This window comes from Colletotrichum fioriniae (genome assembly GCF_027942845.1).
Source record: "Colletotrichum fioriniae strain IMI 355084 chromosome Unknown scaffold_3, whole genome shotgun sequence".
In the NCBI taxonomy this organism is placed as follows: domain Eukaryota; kingdom Fungi; phylum Ascomycota; class Sordariomycetes; order Glomerellales; family Glomerellaceae; genus Colletotrichum; species Colletotrichum fioriniae.
Genome location: NW_027076839.1, coordinates 198,243 through 212,271, shown reverse-complemented (window position 1 = coordinate 212,271; position 14,029 = coordinate 198,243). Strand labels below are relative to the sequence as shown.

Genomic DNA, 14,029 nt, shown 5'->3' with positions numbered 1-14,029 from the left:
TTTCAAACCAATGAGCTCTTCCCCTAACAACATTGCGGTAACACCTGATCACAGAGAGTCATCACCATCTCCCATTGATCTTACCGAGTCCGCCGCCCAAAACATCACCCATCAAGACGATATGGGTTCCCTTCCTGTTCCCGAGGGCATGAGAGTTCTTGTTTGCCCTTCGGGATTCAAGGGAAGCTTACAGCCAGACGTTGCTGCCGACTGCATCGAAGCCGGAATTCTGGCTGTGATGCCAGAGGCGGTCGTCCGCAAAGTTCCCCTTGTCGACGGAGGCGAGGGTTTCACTCGTGCCCTTGTATCGGCGACTGGCGGCACGCTTCATCCAGTCACCGTCACGGGCCCCGTTGGCATCCCGATTGCATCCTTCTTCGGTATCCTGGGAAGCAACAACCCCGATACGCCAAAGACTGCCGTCATCGAAATGGCAGCGGCCGCTGGCCTGAGTCTCGTGCCTCCTCAGCTTCGAGACCCGGGCCTCACCACAACATTTGGAGTCGGCGAACTCCTAGCCGCTGCTTTGAGCGCTGGCGCGAAGCGGATTGTCATCGGATGCGGTGATTCGGGCACCTGCGATGGCGGCGCGGGAATGCTACAGGCGCTTGGCGCTCGACTTATTGACGAGGATGGACACTCGCTACCCATTGCTGCCGGTGGCGAGTCCCTTCTGCGTTTGAGAAACATTGATCTTGGCGGCATCGACAAGCGCGTCAGGGACGTCACCATCGAGGTTGCCGTCAACTGGAACAACGAGCTTTCTGGCCCCGACGGCGTCGCCAGAGTCTTTGGTGCGCAAAAGGGCGCCAGCGCGTTGCAGACAGAACGGCTTTCAGCAGCCATGGAAGTTCTCGCCGTCGTGGCCGGCCGGTTTCTCTGCGACGACAACGTGGGCCTCTCACCCGGCGGAGGGGCATCTGGAGGACTGGGCACCGGTTTGCGGCTGGTCGGCGCCAAGCTCCGGCCAAGATATGAGGTGGTGGCGGAGTATGTCGATTTCGACGGCCTGTTCACCGACTGTGACCTGGTGCTCACGGCCGAAGGGGGCATCGACGACCAGACTCCGCGGGGCAAGATTCCCGCAGAGATTGGCGTGCGCGCGAAGAAGCACGGCTTGCCTGTCATCGCCATCGCGGGAACCATAGGGCCAGGAGCGCGGGTCAACTACGACGTCGGGATCGATGCGTACACGTGTATCCTGCAGCGACCATCCACGCTGGACGAGGCCATCCTGGACGCGGAGGTTCTGACGCGCGAGAGCGCCGAGTGCGTCATGCGGATGATTGTCGTGGGCCAGGCGTTGGGGTCCAAGAAGACTTTGCCCATGGCGCAGCAGCCGGCTTCGACATGGGTTTAGAGATGTTTCTGATTGATAGTTGTTTTGAGGTGCAATGCAGCCAAGACCGTAGATGGGGAGACTGGACGGGTTTAGTGTACGCCAGTAGGGAACAGGGATGTGATCTAAAGTTTTTTGACCGACATGAGGATATGAAAGAATGACCGCTAGTAGCCCTGGAATGAGAGAAATTCAAGACTTGGCATGAATCAGAAATCTTATTGTGAAAGGGAGACATGACTGGCGGGAGAACGCACCAGCCAAGGCGCTTGGTGTGGCGATGCAGACTGTGAGCTGGCTGTTAAGGGGCAAGATTGGAGAGCAAGTAAATGATCAGAGTAGTAAACAGGACTATGTCATGTAAGAATCGGATGATCAAGTGATTTAGGTTCGAAGGGATGTTCGTCCGAAAGGTAAGGGAGACGGGATGGAGTTGAGTGGGAGTTGTCAGGTCGTTTTGAAAAATCACGGAACGGGACGGAAGTGGTGGGGAACCATGAGACGGAGTGGACAGCCGTTCAAAAATACGTACCGATAGACTTACCACCGCGGTCTCTCGCAGCACATGGAGGAGACGGGCTTCATTGCTGAGAATTCACAAATTCCCGTTTGAATCCCAATGAATGCCCTTTAGTCTATTTTTGTGAACTTTTGTAATCGTCTAACTGATCATCTTGATGCGTCCCTCTAGAACAGGTGCAATGACACGGGTCCAGTCGACCGTGAACTCCCCCTCATGCAGAGGGTCACATACCTCAGCTTTGACTCCCGCCTTGCTTGCCCATCTAGCGAAGAACTTACGCATAATGAGCATCTCCATGTCAATCTGAGCGACACTATCCACTTCATCCTCAGAGTCAACCTCTTCGTCGGAGTCATCCTTGGGAGGCTTGATGTTCAGGGCATGTCTCTTGACCATCCACTCGGCCCACGACTTTGACTCGACTTTTGGCTTAGGGTCAGAGGTGCCCGTCTCCGCCGGCGTCTCCCACATCTTCCGGGGCTCGACTGGACTGTGACACTTCTCGGCGACCTTGACCCAGTGTTCGCTGAGGTTCTTCCATTGACCAACTGTGCGAAGGCTCATAAAGTACTGGCGCAACATGGCGGAGATGAGAATGCCGTTCTCTTCGCAGACAATCTCCTCGGCGGTTCCGCCCTCGGGCTCGACGAGTAGGCTGGTAAATCCATCTACTACGGTCAGCTGATGATTCGGTTCCAGGGGGCTCTGGCATTACCTTTTCCTCTGCCCATATACCCTCGCGTTGCGAGTGTGTACTTCTTTTCCGGTTCTATCGGGCCGCCCCCGAGAGTCGCTGCTACAATACGGGAGCCCGCCGGCTTGCTGGGGTCGAAGGTGTACTCGATGTTGGATACTTGCGGGAATCGGCCTGATGGGTCAGCACTTTCCAAGGTCTTCGAGAGTAGTAAGCTATATGGAGCTCACCTTCTTGTGCTGGGTACTGGGATACGCCATTTTCCAAGGCATCCCAGAGCTGCTGGCCAGTGACTCTGATAAAGATGACGGGATCCTCAAAGGGAAAGCAGTTGGTGATATCCCTGACCCTGATCGCGCCGGGAGGATAAATCTGGTCGCCACGGATTGTGCCGGCTGCCATCAGGGCACAATCGGCGTTGTGGTAATGTCTCATGACGTCGCAAACGAAATTTCCCATGTTGCTCTCCTTCATCCGGACGGTGCTGAACCTCGCATCCAACGGTGAGGCTGTCCAGCCTACAGACTTGGCCAGGCTGTGTTTCAGCTTGGAGGTAAGGTCTTCAGTAAGCTTTAGTGTCTCCTGATCTTCCGCGATGGAGGAAACGATGTCGCGCTGTAGAATGTCAAAGTCCCACTTTCCTGAACCATCCTCCTTTTTTCGAACCTCGATGTAACTGAGCTGTTTAAAGTCGGAGCCGGATCGGAGCACGTGCGTGCCATTGACGAAGCTATGAGCGTAGTAATGGTCGTGCCCGCCCAGGATTATGTCAATGAGACCTTCGGTCTTCTCAGCAAGCTTGTTGTCGTTTGGCTCACGCTGATGACTGAGACAGATGATGATGTCGGCACCCTGGGCCCGGAGCTGCGGTACCAATTCCTTGGCTGTCTCGCTGGCCGACTTGTAGATGATGTTTGGCGGCAAGCTATTGATCGTCTCTAGCCATTCTCTTTCGCCGAGACCGAGGAGACCAATCTTGATTCCATTGGATGATGTGATCATGTGCGTGTGCTTGGCATGTCCGAGAGGTACATTCTTGCCCAGAGCCGGGTCAAGGACATTGGCGAGAAGCCAGGGAAAGTTGCACTTGGCGGTCAAGTGCTCAAATTGCTTGACTCCAAAGTCAAAGTCATGGTTCTGTGAAGCATGTTAGTTCGAGAAAGCAGCAGCAAGGTATAAGGCCCACTTACACCAACGCAAGTGCAGTCAACGCCGATCTTGTTGAGCACTGGGACCATGTGCTCGCCTGGGGCATATTCAGTACAAGTGACAGACAAGTGGCACGTGATGGAGATGAGCTGTACCTTTTGTGACGGAACTTTCGAGACTAGGGTTGAAGACATCACCCGAAAATAGAGTCACTAGCTCGGGCTGGCCCTGGTAGCGTTCGTGGCTTCGGTACTCGTTGACGGCAGTGATGAAGCGAGCAACACCGCCCACCGGCTCAGCGCTCGCAGGTTCTAAGTGATAAACATCGTTGAGGTGGAGAAGACGCAGGGCAACCGGTGCGTTGGAGCCTGAGCTGAAGGTGACGACGGGCTCATCAGGCGCTGGGGTGTTCTTTGGCATGGTGGAGACGTTGGGGAAGAAGGAGGGAAGTAGAAGTGGTCTAGGAATAGCAATGTAGTCGGAACGGGTCGGAAGGTTGATGTAAAATTGCAACGCAAGCGAGCGTTGCTCGTGAGCTGGAGCTAAGGATAGTGTGAGTGAGGTAAGGTAAAGTTAGGTTTTGGGGTGAAGGCGAGGCGCCGTGCCGTCCGTCGACCCGTCGTCCGTAAGGTACGGTGCGGTGAGCTGAGGACTGCGGGGGCGGGGGCGGGGCAGGGGCAGTGAATTGGGACCGCGATTGATTGGTGCAGTAGCGACGAGGACGCAGGAACCAACCAAAAGAGACAATTACCAATGGCAGGTTAACGGCACGTGATGCACCAGCTGCGCCATAGTGGGCCCTGCTATGTACCGGTACGTCTATTTTGAGCACAGACTCCATCTGATAACGATAAGGTTGCTGCTAATTATAACCACTAAGGTACCTACCCCACCAGAGCAGGGGGCAGCACCTAAGGTAGGTGCTGGTTCTAATTCTTGCAGTGAATTTTGCCAGCGCCTTCCTCTAATTTGATGAATGTGAGAATGAATGTCTTACGATATCTGAATAACTCCATGAATTGGATAAGCTTACACTGGATCAGCATGTTAAAGATGGTGATGTAGGGAGAGGAGTATCATGGATAAGGCGGCGTCAAATTACACATGCACTTTCACCTCTGTGGCAGTTAACAACTTCATCAAGCAAAAGATTCAAAAGACGACTAGATGAGCTATGTAATAGCTCCCCAGTGCCCTATCAATCTAAACACAACCATCTCTTTTGCCACTCAAATCAGTTACCACTCAATCTGTACAGTTCAGCAAACTTGGTGTTCCCTGGTATCAGTTCTCGTGGTTCACCAAATTCCAGAACCTCTCCATCTCCGAGCAAAGCGACTTTGTCGTATTGACCCACATGCCCAAGTCGATGCATCACCGCCAACACCGTGCAGCCCGCAAACTCAGTGTCAACTATATTCTGCATCACGGATTCTGTTGCAATATCAACGCTGTAGTATGTTAGCGAGGCTCTAACGTTTCATGCAATTCTTCCGCGAAAGAACTTACCTGCTCATGGCCTCATCCAGGATCAAGACCTTGGACTTCCGCACCATGGCTCTAGCCAGGCAAAAAAGCTGCTTCTGTCCTGCTGACCACGCAACAGGATTCATATCCTTATCCAATCCACCCTGTCTCGAGACGATGTCCCAAAGCCCAACTCTTTCCAAAGCTTGGAAAATCTCTCCGTCATTCGAGACGACGCCGAACGGGTCGATATTGAAACGAATAGTTCCAGGCACCAGAAACGGGTCTTGAGAGACCACATTTATTCGAGAGCGAAAATCATCTTGCATCACTGTCGCAATATCTATGCCATCTAGCTTGATGCTGCCTCCCTTCACATGCATCATCTGCAGTAGACTGAGAACAAGGGACGTCTTGCCGCTGCCCGACCGGCCACAAATCGCAACGTGATGACCAGCTTCAATGGTAAGAGTAACGCCTTTAAGCACCATTTCATCTCCAGGGCTACATGCCAGGTCAGAATTTTGGAAAGGGGAGTGACTCGTAAGGGCACAGACATAAAAGACTTACCTATACGATGCAGAAACTTGAGAGAAGGATAGAGCCCCAGACTGAGGCCACTCGGGCAGTAGCGAAGCCTTCCCGCTGCTTGTCTCAATTTCTGTCTCCAACACAAAGCGTCTGACACGAGCTACCGCTCCGACGCTGGACTCAAGTTTGGTCCAAGTCTGAATGAGACGAGCCAAAACTTCACTGAAGCCAATGACCATAATCAGGCTTACACCAACGCTGCTTGCGCTGAACTTGTCATGCCAAGTCACCACTGTAGACACCAAGATCACTGCTAGTGCAGCCACAAGAAGGTTCAGAACGAAGGTCAGCCATGCTTGTATACAATTCTGGATGTAGTTTGGTCGTTGAAATGTGTCAATGTGGCCGTAGTTGCGCTCCTGGTACTGGGTCTGCCACCCGAAAGCGCGTATGGTTGCGCCACCGTCCACAGACTCGGAGAAGTGTGTGTATAAAGGGGCCTTGGCCTCAACTCCCAGAAGTCGTATCTGGCGTGATGTTTGGAGATAAAATCTTTGCAGGAAATAGAGCACGGTGGCGAGAAAGGGCAGGGCTATACCAAGATACTGAGAGAAAACGGCAAGGATGACGACTTTTGCGAGAACCGAGATAGCGGCTGGTGAAGAATTTAGTGGCTAAAGTCATCCACTCGGTTGCGGGGTACTGACTCGATGTATAATTCACCATGGTCGCAGGTAGGCCCATATCGACCAGCTGCATGTCTTCGCTGAATCTATTACATGGATTGGTAAGTGAGTGTCTCGTCAACAGTGTCGCGGAACTTGAGCGGGACCTACCTGTTGAGAAGCTCGCCGCTATCCGTCTTAGATAACAACCTCAAAGATGCTCTGTGTTGATGAACTTCGTCAGCCTGAGCAGTCTTGCCTCCAAACAAACCCACGGAGACTTACGAAAAGACTGTTTGAAGAAGATCGCTGTGCAGACCAAGAGCTGTGTTGGGCACTACATCGAGGAAGGCAAACCATGCGGCCAGAGATGCGCCGACCGTACCCAAGATCCCGATGATGACATAGATGCCCAGGTAGTATCCAACACTCGTATTAGGCGCAGCCGTGTTAGAGTCAGACCACCACTTGATCCAAACGGCTGGCAACGGATGTATCAGCTTCTCTGTCACTTCAGAAAGTTGGTCAACCAATGCTTACTTGCAAATTCGGAAAAGAAGATCCAAGCCACAACGGAGACAGTGTACATGACTACAGCCTTCCGACCGGCATTTCGCAAGTAGTATAAGTAGACTGCCTTCTCCCCATTCTTTCGCCGCGCGTCGGTATCTTCCTGGGAGGCTTGAGCCTGCGTGTTCAATGCTTTGCCTTCTACCTCCTCGAGGGGCTTAGAGTTTCCGTCCGCCCCAGGCTCCTCAATTGCACCGGCAGAAGTGTACTCGAGTCCCAGCTCACTCACGTATCCTTTCTGATTCGCCAGAATCTCACGGCTGCCGGCTTCTCGGATTCTGCCGCTGTCCATCGCAATCATATTATCTGCAAATTGCATGATGTTACCTGGGTCGAGAATCACGTCAGCATTGTGCACCCCACACGGGGAATCTAGATATCTGAAGCTTACGATTGTGTGTTGCAATCACAGCTGTGATGTGGTGTTGCCGGAAAAGACCATTGGATCCCAAGAGGCGATTCGTAACGTGGCGAGAGGTATGAGCGTCCATGCCACTAAACACGTCGTCAAGAATGACTACTTTGCATCTTGAATATACAGCTCGTGCAAGTGCCTAGAGGTGAATAATTGCACGTCAGTTCTCGGAGGTCAGATCACAGATAGAACAGGACAAGGGCTGGCTACTTACAACGCGCTGTTTCTGTCCCCCGCTAAGATTGACACCGTTGCTGCCAATGACAGTCAGGTCACCACTCTCGAGTACCTTCAAGTCGGCTTCGAGTCCACAAGCAGAGATGACGCTATCGTACCACTTCCGCTCTAGGATGGAAACACCGAGTATGTTTTGTCGTAGCGTTCCATTCTCGAGCCAGGGCGACTGGGAGCAATAAGCCATAGCGCATTTACCCGTACCTTCTGCTTGCTCCGTGGCTTCTGTCGACGATCTAGACTTCAGCTCGCCTAGTATTGCGCTCAGGAAACTTGATTTGCCGCTTCCAACTGGGCCGACTACAACAGTCAGCATGCCTCGGGGCACTTCGACGGTGATATCGTGCAAAACTATTTGGCCTTTTCCCCATCCAAAGCTCTGACTTTCCCAGGAAGCAATGTGCTTTTGCTTCAAAAGAGGGGGATTACTTATCGCGAGTGACTCCAGCCCAAATGCTGTTTCTTGTGAATGCTCTGACGGATGGAGGACGTCGGTCGACTCGTTGCTCGGTCCAGATTCGCGAGTATAGTTGCAGAAGTCTTGTATACGGCTGAAGCAACCAAGCGATTGCACCACTAGTGGAAGTAGTTGAATAAACTCAACGACCGGTGTCGTGAGGAGTGCAATTAAGGCAATGGACGTAAAGGCTTGTGCTGGTAATAATGTGGCGTGCTTCCAAAAGACAGACACGATGACATAAACAGAAAAAGTTACAATAGGAGCCAGATTGATTGGAGTGAGTGCTAGTTGTGCGTGATGGTCAGCACTCGTAAAATATTCTGTGTCCTTTCTAGAACTGAATCACTTACACAGCAACAAAGTGGTGACAAGAAGCTTTCTGAATGACTTCGAGGTTTCTACCTCTTTGACTCTTAGCTTCTGGAGCACATTTGTCATGACTCGACCAAGACCAAGCATTTTGACAGCCTTCATGTCGCCAAGTATGGTCGTAGTTATACGTAGACGCTCTTGAATCCTCTCAATCCAGCGCATCTGAGCTGTTTTGGTGGCCACTGAGATCCTGGACGTCGCTGCTATGAAGACTTCCCATGCTCGGTAAGCGAAGGGGATGGAAAGAAGGATCAGTACCTTTCACATACCTAAAACTAGAAGAATAGGGGCCAAGCAGGCCAGTGATAGCCGCCGTCCAAGCAACCAGCTGGAGATAGCAATGTCGAGAAGCGATACCCAGACTGAATGGAACATGGACATGGCTCCAAATATTCGCTCCACGTCTGTCCCCATGATGGTGACCGCAGTAATCTCTTCCATATCAGCCGCTCTAGTATAAACAGCGTGCCGGTAGAGAAGAGCAATCAGACCTCCGCGTAGTCTGGTGGCAAAACGGAAGTTGTGGTATTGATAGACTGAGGTGCTCACCGCAATTCCCAGATAGACTAAAACCCATGCACCAATCAGTCCTCTGCCGTAGTTAGCGTCGGGGTTACTTTCGGCTATGTAGGCAACGGTTGTGTTGATAAGAAATGGCTGCGCGAATGTAAAAACGGTAAGACATAGCCGTGGAAGTATGGGTGACAGGAAAGGGATGAGGTAGCTTCGAAGACTGGCCCGCAGGAGACTGTAGCGGTGTTGACGATCATCTACAAGGCAATTGAGGTGAGAAATGAGTCCCTCTAATTCAATACTTTGCTGAGAAACGCTTACACTTGTCCCACGAAGCGGTGAGCTCGGTGTGCAACCTATTGCTTTGGATACTTGGGTCAAGACCTGGAAGATCACTCAAAGATATAACTTTGGTATGCCCCAAATGGAACGTCCTTGCCAACCACCAAAAGCAAGTCCTCGACCAGAAGCCGCTGCTTTGTTCTGGCGTTGCGTACTCGCTCTTGTACAAAGGCTCTGATTCGACCTGTTTCTTCGTCACTGCAAGGGATTCTAAGACCAGAGCCACGAGAGTAAGGAAGACGATGCAAGTAAAAACAGTCGATACAGCGAGTCGATTGCTGAGGAGCCACAGAGTCCGAAGTCGTGCAACACCCAGAATACTGTATACGGAGAGATATAGAACAACAAGCGTAGATGGCCTTTGGGACCTTCTGTGGGTTAAGGCAGAGAGAGCAAAGACTGCGATCGTTGAAGCCATGGCTAGGACATCGGCGGAGATTGATGCCGTCGTATTGAATGAGGGGTAATGTATCCGTAGAGCAAGAAAGGTGGCCTGAAAGGCAAACAATGCGGTCAACGTTGTCTTGGAGGTCATTAGCTACATTCGAATTGGATTCAAAAATGCTATTGTTTAACGTGGATCGTCTCTCGGAGTCAGACCTACCAATTTGGCATAAGATAGCTTGGACCGGAGAGTCAAAACAATGCGTCGGCGATGCATACTAATGAGAGGCGCTGGCGCAAGGAGGAGCAGAAGAGTAGACGGTAAACATGCGAAGAACACGTCCTCGAAGAGCAAAGTGAAGTCAAACGAGCGACATTGGTGATCGACTCGTGGTCCGAAAGACCCATCGCCTATTATACCTGGGCAGGACATGATCAAGCTCAGAAGCGATGAGATGAATTTTATCACGGCGAGGTAATTGTATCGATGATTTGGTTCATACTCTAGTGAAGATAATTGGCTTCGCTAAATACCTTAGAGGCGCTGCAAAGGGTGAGAATTGTAAATGCTGCAATGTATATGGATTTTTCAAGACAAGGTTGGACACGCGTGTACGAATGCCTGCGTCAATGTTGGATGTGCAGACACTGACGCGTTATCCGCTGCCTCATCTCATAATAGGAAGATCTAATAGCCCAGGCTGCAACTTGCGTGTCCTAGACCTCACCATCTTGCAGCGCTGGCGGCATTGGCCAATGGCAGAGTGCTTTCCATATGATCCTTGCTCAAATTGACGGAAGTAGACACTCGTATCTACACAGTTGGCGTCGTGAAGCTAAACCAGGAAACAAACAGCATACTTAGATCACACACCCCTTGCAAATGGAACTGATAACGATGACCAAGTGCATATTGTCAGGCAATATTTGTGCTACTGCGAACGCGATTTTGTCAAGTATTAAGGCGCCTAAAAAACGGATTGTACGTCTACCTTATCTGCCTAGCTGGATTGTTTAATGCAATTCCATCAAGCATACTTACGTAGCATGGGTGCTGCACTCCTAGCGCCCGTGCTCTAAGGTTGATCTCGCCTGGTATTGCATCTTGATGGAATCAGTTTATGTTGAAGGTAAAAGATTGGTCGCAGAACCAACCATTCAAAAGTACGTTTGATGAAGAGTGCCAGATGGTATAAAGCCAATAAGGCCACTACCCCGATCAGCTTAAGCTAACATGTAAGCTTGGATTGCCCCTTCGAGCCCTTGTGTCAACGTTACATCTCAGCAGGGCTCGCTACGCCGTTTGAGGGATAAAGTCCACCTTATTCTCCCAAACAAGTAACGATAAGTTCAGCTGTGCGCGGGGTATGCAGATAAGCTTAGTTTAGCAGCCTCGGATCGTCGTACAACATCGTTCAGCCGCGGAGTAATAATAATGAGGGTATTGACGCCCGGGGAGCTGAAACATCCCCGGGTCTTCATCTTTTTGCAGCGTTGTCTAGAAGGGGTGAAGATAGCTCTGCTTTACGTCACAATTACGCTTGTTATGTGCCCAGCTGAAGACTTCAATCAAGCATGGCAGTACCTATTGCACATTGGCAAATAGACAACAGGAAGCGGGGAATCTGTCTCCCCGTCTGACCCGCTAGAATAGCTTCTTCCAATGAGTGCCGGGACAGGTACGGCAGGACCCAAGACGAATCAAGAGACCATCTCAGAAGTTGTCTTATAAAAGTGTCTCACAATGCCAAGTTCGCTTCCACAGCTAAGTGACAGATGACGCCATTCTGTAGGGCTCTAGATCTACAGGATCTTCAAGGGATTTAAGGCTTGTTTCTTATGTGCGTATATTGTGCTGTGGCGTCTGAATTGTCTCGAGGTGCCAGCAAGAACGTACTCCAAGGAAAGCAAAAGCCAAATCAGTTCTCATGCTATTTCCGCAGACTCGACCGAGTTCTGTCCCCAAGATTTGCCATCGCCTTTAGGGAGCAGTATCCGTGCTGATTGTGATGAGTATGGCCTGATAAAGACCAGCCTATTTTTACGTCCAAGATCCTGCCTTTGCCCCTCATATCCACCTAGACCTCGCACAAATCTTACTTAGATATTAGTGTTTGGTCCTATCATCGTTTCTGCCCCATCATCGCTAGTGAGACCTTAGTTTCGGCCGCTAACGTAGCTCTGTAGGGTCATCCCGCTGCATCCCTGCAGGGAAACGACAGTGTGAATGGTTGATCATTTGGAACTAATCGTTGATGGCTTAGGTGAACCCCGGACTACACGCCACCGAACAGTTCAGAGATAATTTCAAAAAATGGACACATCTCGACGCCACGAGCGTTACATCAGCTTTCAATCCATCAAATGTAAGGCCCAGTGACGAGTGCCAAGCTTTATGGTCAGCTCGAGATGCTGTAATGGTGTGCACATACTTTCAGCTATAGTTGCCTTGCCGATGTTCTGTGTCGCATAAGCTCGGGTAAACTCGTGGAAGGCAAGAAGCTGCTGTAAGAAGCAAGCAGACAGTCAATATCAAACTATATAAACCCAGGCCTCCACGGTCTGTAACAGTCAGGATAGAATTCGCAACGCAATAACGCACTTCTACAACATAGTCTCCCAAAGTTGTTTCTTTCAGAACTCATCATGAGATACCAATCACTTGTCGTCTCCTCCATTTCAGTGCAGGTCGCACTGGCGGCGCTCAATGAGCCCTGCTATGGTTCCGGTGGTAGAGCCGGTATGATGACTTCATCCTTGCCTCGATGAAAGACTCTTGACTGATACTCCCCTCAGGTGTCTGCGTAACTACAAGTTCGTGCTCCTCGAACGGAGGTACAACTGTTGACGGCGCTTGTCCGGCCGATGCTTCCAACATCAAGTGCTGCACCAAAGCTTCCTGCGGAAGTGGGGGCAATTGTCGTTGGACAAGCGACTGTGCAGGAACATCTGCTTCCAACCAGTGCCCAGGTCCAAGCGGCTTCAAATGTTGCTCCTCCACTGCCACCGGATTCGGCGTCTACGACGATCCAATCGTGCCATCTGTTGGTGCCTGTAAGCAGGTTGCAGTCAGCGGCGCAAAGAAGATTGTCGCAGCATTTCCTGGGAGGGTTAGACAAATCTACTGTACTCGTGACTGCACATGCCCTGGCGACTCGGATCACTGCTGCGGCAAAGCGACAGATATGATGTGCTCTGATGCTGGTGGTGTGAGTCAAGCGCGCCGCGTTTATTGCTTGCTCCCAACATCGTGGCTAACCCCTCTACAGGTCCCCACTATCTCTGGCAAGGAGATTGCTGAGTGGGTTATGAACAACCGTGGAACCCTCGACCTCAAATATGTTATTTGGGGCCAGAAGATCTGGAATCCTTCTCAAGACTCAGTCAAGTCTTGGTCCAGCTGGCGGAGTATGGATGATCGTGGTGACTTTACTGCGAATCATTGGTGGGTTTTACTGCCTCAATCAAAGTCCAGAAACGCATACTCACAGGTTTTCTCAGGGATCACGTTCACGTGAGCTACAACTAAAGGTGCACTGAGCTTCTCGGAATGTAAAGATCAAGCGCGCATTGAATTAGGGCAGAGTTTAGCCAAGCATCTGAGGACCACTGGATGGAGGAACTTTCAGACGAAATGCCTACATACTCACTGAAGTACAAATTCAGCTAATTTCGCGAACGCTGCCGAGGTTGGTTGTTGTACCGTTGCCCCGGTTCATGTACCCGAAATAAATGTGAATCTTGCTCTTTCTACGAAGCGTTCCCAGCAAAGTTTGAATGTGAACCCCAGACAAGTTCTAGCCACCTACCTAAGCGGAGCAAGGGTTGTGTTCTAAGAAGGCAGGTGGTGATCTTGACCGCCGACACGAGAAAGCCCTTCTCAACAGCAGACACGAGAAAGCCCTTCTCAACAGCAGACAGCAGAATATTCCGTGCCGATGCTTGCAGCTTGCAATTGATACGATACGCGCCAGGACATCCGGAGAGGGTCTGTTCCTGCTCTTCCGCTTCAATCCGATAGGATACCGGTCTTCTCTCTTTTCTAGGTAAAGAACCCGCATACATCGCATTACATGGCGTGGTCACAACCAACATGCATACTTCTCTCTGACCAAGATGAGGGGTAATGTTCTCAGCCAACTGGCTTCTCGTGTTTAAAAGTTGCACTGTTCGTCAGGATCTGAGACGCATGATCTATTTACGCAGTCCTAAACATATTGCTCAAGCGGCAGAAACTCGCTTCCACTTCAACAAGGCTGATGAAATCATGTCATCAAACGCCAATGCAGCTGCCACGGCTGAAACGGCTTCTATCTCTCGATCATCTCCTGCGGCGCAGGCTCAACAACCTGAGCTCACAACCACCATCGC

General features: G+C 51.0%; 3 protein-coding genes across 3 annotated transcripts; 2 read left to right on the top strand and 1 right to left on the bottom strand.

Annotated features, from left to right (window-relative positions):
- Nucleotides 1-10: 10 nt before the first annotated feature.
- Nucleotides 11-1,360, top strand: N0V96_002954 (uncharacterized protein; the record flags this gene model as incomplete). The annotated part of the gene is made up of 1 exon (XM_053189894.2): nt 11-1,360. The coding sequence occupies one exon, from the start codon at nt 11-13 to the stop codon at nt 1,358-1,360; it is 1,350 nt and encodes a 449-aa protein (XP_053052817.2).
- Nucleotides 1,361-2,000: 640 nt separating this feature from the next.
- Nucleotides 2,001-4,125, bottom strand: N0V96_002953 (uncharacterized protein; the record flags this gene model as incomplete). Its single annotated transcript, XM_065756685.1, has 5 exons — nt 2,001-2,530; nt 2,578-2,730; nt 2,787-3,693; nt 3,747-3,802; nt 3,861-4,125. The coding sequence occupies 5 exons, from the start codon at nt 4,123-4,125 to the stop codon at nt 2,001-2,003; spliced, it is 1,911 nt and encodes a 636-aa protein (XP_065614452.1).
- Nucleotides 4,126-12,843: 8,718 nt separating this feature from the next.
- N0V96_002952 (uncharacterized protein) lies at nt 12,844-13,176 on the top strand (the record flags this gene model as incomplete). The annotated part of the gene is made up of 2 exons (XM_065756684.1): nt 12,844-12,867; nt 12,928-13,176. The coding sequence occupies 2 exons, from the start codon at nt 12,844-12,846 to the stop codon at nt 13,174-13,176; spliced, it is 273 nt and encodes a 90-aa protein (XP_065614451.1).
- Between the last annotated feature and the right edge of the window lie 853 nt (nt 13,177-14,029).